Raw genomic sequence first — 6,854 nt, 5'->3', positions numbered from 1 at the left:
CCGGTCGGCCGGTGGTGTGCATCCGGTCGACCGGACCGGTCGGCCGGTGGCCATAGCAAGATCCGGTCGACCGATGCGGTCGACCGGTGGAGAACGCCAGTTCGCGAAAACTCGCGGAAATTAGTTCAAAAACCTGCAAATCCAGTCCCAATTCACAAAATCTCAAGGGACAACCACTAGATCCGGGTTCTAGGTACTAAAACAAGTCCAAAGAACCCAAGATCTCCAATTTCTACCCTAGTTTTACTCAAAATCCATTTTGAACCAAAAATAAGTTTTGAAATTCAAAAAACATAGATTCAAGAGAGGTTCTTTCAGTAATCTTACCTCGAATTCTTCTCTTGACGTTGAAAACTCTTTGAAATCACTCTTGGTTCGAATCCGGTTTTGATTTGAGACACAAATGGGAGAGAGAGAGGGAGAGAGAGAGCATGAAAGTGTGTGTGAGAGAGAGAAAGAGAGAGAAACACAAGGGAAAGAAAAAGAAAAGGAAAGAAAAGAAAGGAAAAATAAAAAAAATAATAAAAGAAAAATAAAAGAAAATGACATGTGTAAAATATAACAGTCCAGAAATGCGCCCATACACACTTATGGATTAAATGAATTACTGTGAATAATTTAAATACCTTGGAATTATTTAAACTCAATTAATTACATCAGATTAGGCGTACTAATAATCTCAATTACCTTAATTAATCTCAATTAATTCTTCAGGGTGTTACACTAAGTCAGCGATCTGCTTGAAACTCAAAATCAAAATAAAATGGACAATGAAATAGAAGAAGAAAACTTAAAATTAAAAAGAAAGCATCAAAATGAAAGGAAATAAAGAAAAATAGAAACTTTGGGTTGCCTCCCATTAGCGCTTGCATTTACGTCTTCAGCCTGACGTCTATCCTTCTTTCAGTTATCACTCAATGTGATAGAGGTCTTGGAACGTTCCATAGGTCCTCCCCAATAAGGCTTGATTCGCTGTCCGTTTACCAAGAACTTCCTCCCTGATTTCTCCTCTTGTAATTTCATAGCTCCATGTGGAAAAACAGTAGCAACTGTGAATGGTCCCGACCATCTGGATTTGAGTTTGCCTGGGAATAATTTCAGCCTCGAATTATATAACAGCACCTGTTGTCCTAGCTCAAATACTCTTGGTTTTATCCTCATGTCATGCCATCTTTTAGTCTTCTCTTTGTACAACTTTACGTTCTCATACGAAAACATCCGCATCTCTTCCAACTCATCTAACTGCAGCAACCTTGCTTTCCCGGAAGCTTGTAGATCCATGTTGAGCTTTCTTGTTGCCCAAAACGCTTTGTGTTCCAATTCTAGTGGCAAATGGCACGCCTTGCCAAAGATGAGACGGTAAGGAAACATTCCCAGAGGCGTTTTGAAGGCTGTCCTGTAGGCCCAGAGTGCGTTGTCCAGTCACAATGACCAATCCTTTCGGTTCGGGTTCACGACCTTTTCCAGAATTCCCTGAATTTCTCTGTTAGAAATCTCTGCTTGACCACTTGTTTGGGGGTGATAGGCTGTAGCGACCTTATGTTTGACCCCGTATTTGGCGAGCACCCCCTCAAATTGCTTGCTCCCAAAATGAGTCCCTTCGTCACTTATTATGGCTCGTGGAGTCCCAAAGCGAGTGAAGATTTTCTTATACAAGAATTTGATCACTACCTTTGAATCATTTGTGGGGAATGTCGATGCCTCAACCCATTTTGACACATAATCAACTGCCACCAATATGTATAGGTTGCCAAATGAAGGTGGGAAGGGCCCCATAAAATCGATTCCCTATACATTGAACAACTCGACCTCCAAGATATTAGTTAAAGGCATTTCATGACGCTGTGAAATATTTCCGATACGCTGACACCTATCACACGCCTTAACAAATTCATAAGCATCCTTAAAAAGTGTAGGCAAAAAATACCCAGATTGCAGCACCTTGGCCGCAGTTCTTGACCCCCCAAATGACCTCCATATGGTGAAGCATGGCAATGATGCAGAATGCTCGAAGCCTCTTCTTAGGGAACACATCGCCTCCAAATTTGGTCCGCACCCTGTTTATATAGAAAAGGTTCATCCCAATAGTAAGACTTCATCTTATGCAGAAATCGCTTCATCTCCTGTCTGTTCATGTCAGGAGGTGCCTTGCCACTTGCCAAATAATTTGCTAAATCTACATACCATGGCAAAGAGGCTTGCTGCACTACAAGAAGCTGCTCATCGGGGAATTTCTCCTGAATAGGAATATGTGACTCAGCCCCATTTCCTTGCTCAAGTCTAGAAAGATGGTCTGCCACTTGATTTTTTGTTCCCTTCTTATCCTTGATTTCAAGATCAAATTCCTGAAGCAATAAGATCCACCGAATTAATCTTGGTTTGGCATCTTTCTTCGAGATAAGGTATTTGATGGCTGAATGGTCTGTAAAAACCGTCACCTTTGTTCCCACGAGATAGGATTGAAACTTATCAAAGGCAAATACCACAGCCAATAGTTCTTTCTCAGTAGTGGTGTAGTTCAATTGGGCATCAGTGAGTGTTCTGTTAGCATAGTAAATAGAGTGAAACAGCTTCCCTTTCCGCTGGCCGAGCACTGCCCCTACTGCATGATCACTGGCGTCGCACATCAACTCAAATGGAAGTGCCCAATCCGGTGCAACAATGACAGGAGTTGTGACAAGAGCTTTCTTCAATTCAGAAAATGCACGTTGACAGTCTTCATTAAAGTCAAATGACCTATTCTGCTCCAAAAGAAGACATAATGGCTTGGATACTTTAGAGAAATCCTTGATAAATCGTCTATAAAAACTGGCATGCCCCAAGAAACTCTGAATTCCCTTGACAGAGCTAGGAGGAGGTAGTTTCTCAATGACTTCTATCTTTGCTCTATCCACTTCAATGCCTTTTTGTGAAACTTTATGGCCCAAAACAATCCCCTCTGTCACCATAAAATGGCATTTTTCCTAGTTGAGGACCAAGTTAGTTTCTTCACACCTCTGAAGCACCTTAGCTAAAATTTTCAGGCAATCACCAAAAGAATCACCAAAAATTGAAAAATCATCCATAAACACCTCCAAAGTCTTTTCTACCATGTCAGTGAAAATTGCCATCATACATCTCTGGAATGTCGCTGGAGCATTACACAAACCAAATGGCATTCTTCTGAAAGCGAAAGTTCCATATGGACAAGTGAAGGTTGTCTTACCTTGGTCTTCTGGTGCTACAGCAATCTGGTTATAGCCTGAGTATCCGTCCAAGAAACAATAAAACTCCTTCCCAGCGAGTCTATCCAGCATTTGATCAATAAATGGCAGCGGGAAATGATACTTTCTAGTGGCGGCATTGAGCTTTCTATAGTCTACACATACCCTCCATCCAGTCACCGTTCTAGTGGGTATCAATTCATTATTGTCATTGGCCACCACTGTCACTCCTCCTTTCCCAAGAGCTATCTGAAATTGGGTATATTATCCCTGCATCCAGCCACTTTATGATTTCCTTCTTCACCACATCTTTCATAATGGGGTTCAATCTCCGCTGCTGTTCAACTGAATTGCTGCAGCAATCTTCTAACAGAATTTTATGCATACATAGAGAACGGCTTATCCCTTTTATATCAGCTATTGACCATCCCATAGCCCTTTTATGCTTTCTAAGCACCTCAAGCAACCCATTCTCCTGTTCCTCATCCAATGTGGATGATATGATTACTGGCAAGGTACTTTCTTCACCCAAATAAGCATATTTCAAGTGATTTAGTAATGGCTTCAATTCCAGCACCGGTGGTTCTTCAATTGATGGTCTAGGTGGCTTCAAACTCCTCTCAGATAACTCCAGTGACTCGAATGGTCTTCTTTGACAAACAGCAACTTGGTCGGTTTCTCTTAGTAATGCATGAGACTCATCATCAACCTGTTCAACCTCCAATTCTGCATTTGTAATATCCTCCTCCTCTATTTCCTCATATGCATTCTTAGTCAGTTCTTCCAACATAAAATCATCTAACACACCCACAGCCGAGCATTCTTCAACCTCATCCGGGAAGCGCATAGCGTTGAGAACATCAAATGTGACCTGCTCATCGTCAACTCGCATAGTGAGTTTACCTTTTTGCATATCAATCAATGTTTTCCCAGTAGCTAGAAATGGTCTACCCAAAATAATGGGCACCTCCTTGTCTGCTTCATAATCCAAGACGACGAAATCCACCGAAAAAATGAATTTATCAACACGCACCAGCACATCTTCAATTTTTCCTTCCGGATGAACAAATGATCTATCGGCAAGTTGAAGGGTGACGGTGGTCGGCCTAGCTTCACCAATACCTAGCTGCTTAAAAACAGACATCGGCATCAAATTTATGCTTGCACCTAAATCACACAAGGCCTTACCGAAATAAGTGTTGCCAATCGAACATGGGATTGTGAAACTCCCTGGGTCCTTCAATTTTGGCGGTAGAGTACTTTGAGAGATCAGGCCACATTCTTTTGTAAGTGCCACCATTTCGAACTCACCCAAACGCCTCCTCTTGGAAAGAATTTCCTTAATAAATTTTACGTAATTTGGCATTTGCTCAAGAGCCTCCACTAACAGGATATTTATGTGAAGTTGTTTCAGCACGTCAAAAAACTTCCCAAATTGCTTGTCCCGTTGCTTCTTCTGAAATCTCTGAGGAAAGGGCGGTGTTGGTTTGTTCTGACACGTTCCTGTTGCTTCGCTTTGCTGCTTCAACACTGCAGAACTTTGTTTGTTAGCGGTACTTAGATTCTGATGCTGCTGGTCTGAACTTTGCTTATGTTGTTTTCCTGCAGCAACACTAGGTTCTGCCTCATCTTGTGGTTGTGCAGGATCCATGCAAACATCCTGCCTTTCTTTCATTTGGATCGAAGAGGGCTCTTTATCCAGCTCCTTTTTCTCCTCTGGCTGCTCCAATGCTTTTTCGCTTCTCAATATAATTGCATTATAGTGATCCTTGCCATCCCGCCTAGGATTTTCTGTATTGCTTGGAAGAGTTCCCTGTGGACGATTAGTCAAAGCATTTGCAAGTTGCCCAATTTGAGATTCCAAGCTTCTCAAGGTTGAATCATAGCTCTGCATCTTAGCCTCGTTCTTCGTTATATATTCCTTAAAGAAATTCTCCATGGAATTTGAACTTTCATCGGCTTGAATCCGCATTGGCTGAGCTGGTTGTGCTAAACCCGGCTGCTGAGCTGGTCTATTATACTGAGGAGCACCACTAGGACATGCTCCTTGATTACTCTAAGAGAAATTGGGATGTTGTTTCCATCCTTGGTTGTGTTGATGGTTGTAAGCATTGTTGCGGTTGTAGTTACTCACATAACAAGCTGAAGCGAGATTCAAAGGACATTCCTCAAATAGGTGTCCCTCCTCACAATATACACAGGAGATTGCAAGGGCCTGGACAGAATTCACTCCAGTTGAAGTGTTCATAGTTTTTATCATGTTAGTCAAATTTGACACTTGAGCCGAAAGAGCAGTGATTGCATCCACTTCAAGAACTCCCGGTGTTTTCCTTGTGGGTAGTCTCTCGGTTGGCCATTGATAATGATTCGTGGCCATGCTCTCCAGAATCTCATTGGCCTCATTGTAAGATTTGCCCAAAAGAGCACCATTAGCTGCGGCATCAACCATTACTCTGGTTGGCTCATTGAGACCATTGTAAAAAGTCTCCATTTGAATCCAATGGGGAATACCATGTAATGGACACTTTCTGAGCAGTTCCTTAAACCTTTCCCATGCCGCATAGACTGACTCTCCATCGCCTTGATGAAAAGAGGTAATGTCATTTCTCAACTTGGCGTTCTTTGTCGGAGGGAAATACTTCATAAGAAACTTTTTAGCCATATCACTACATGTTGCAATGGAATCAGTAGGTAAGCTATTAAACCAAGCTCTAGCACGATCCCTCAAAGAGAAAGGAAAAAGTGTTAGCCTTAACGTTTCTGGAGGAACTCTCGGTAGCTTGAATATGTCGCTAACTTCCATGAATAACCTCAAATGTTGATGAGGATCGTCTGTCGCCATACCACTGAATTGTCCCACGGTTTGTAGCATTTGAAACATGACCGGTTTAAGTTCAAAGTGTGGGGCCTCAATGTTTGGCTGAACAATCACAGGATTTAGTCCATCAAGAACTGGGACTGTAAAATCTCTGATTGCTCGATCACGGTCATCAACCACAAACGGTCTTGGGGCTGGTTCAAGAGCATTAAGCTGCTGCCCCTGATTTAGTAAGATCCCCTGAGCGTCTTCCTAGGCCATTTCTTGTATGTGGGCAAATCCTCGCTATTCCCTTCTTCTTCTTCTCACGGTTCTTTCAATTTCTGGGTCAAGAGGGAATAATTCACGTTCTTGCATACAAGATGTTCCAAAAACCTGCCACAAATCAGAAACTCTGATGAAAATGTACTAAAACAATACTTGAATAGTATATTACTTTAACAATGAGATTCAAATAAGACAGTCCCCGGCAACGGCGCCAAAAACTTGTTGCCTAAAATTGTGAATCTAGAATCTCGCAAGTACACGAGTCAACAAGTAGTAAAATGATGAATAACCAAGTATCGTCCCACAGGGATTGAGTGCTTTTGAAATCAAGTTGCTAAGTTAATTCTATTCTAGTTTTAAGAAGAAAACTAAAGTTAATTTTCAGATGTTAAAAAACTAATAATAATTTGACTGTAAGAAAATGAACAACAAAAACAAAACTAATTAATAACAAGTATGCAAATAGAATTGGCCAATGTCACTGTTCGCGGCTTAAAATTATTAAACTGTCATTTATCACGCTGCGCGCTGCTGCAGCAATAGACAGCAATGAAAACTTCTAGTTA

At 41.6% G+C, this 6,854-nt stretch overlaps 1 protein-coding gene and 1 non-coding gene across 2 annotated transcripts; one reads left to right on the top strand and one right to left on the bottom strand.

The window, feature by feature from the left end:
• Positions 1-903: 903 nt before the first annotated feature.
• On the bottom strand, positions 904-1,371 carry LOC112093798. The gene has a single exon (XM_024172994.1). It carries the CDS (start codon positions 1,369-1,371, stop codon positions 904-906), a length of 468 nt encoding a protein of 155 aa, XP_024028762.1.
• A 4,344-nt stretch (positions 1,372-5,715) lies between these two features.
• Positions 5,716-5,817, top strand: LOC112093801. Its single transcript, XR_002903214.1, has one exon. It is a non-coding gene; the product is annotated as a small nucleolar RNA R71 (small nucleolar RNA).
• Positions 5,818-6,854: the final 1,037 nt, after the last annotated feature.

The sequence above is a fragment of the Morus notabilis genome, unplaced genomic scaffold, assembly GCF_000414095.1.
Source record: "Morus notabilis unplaced genomic scaffold, ASM41409v2 Scaffold342, whole genome shotgun sequence".
Classification (NCBI taxonomy): Eukaryota; Viridiplantae; Streptophyta; class Magnoliopsida; order Rosales; family Moraceae; genus Morus; species Morus notabilis.
The sequence above is the reverse complement of the archived record's forward strand: the minus strand, read 5'-3'. Positions and strand labels throughout refer to the sequence as shown.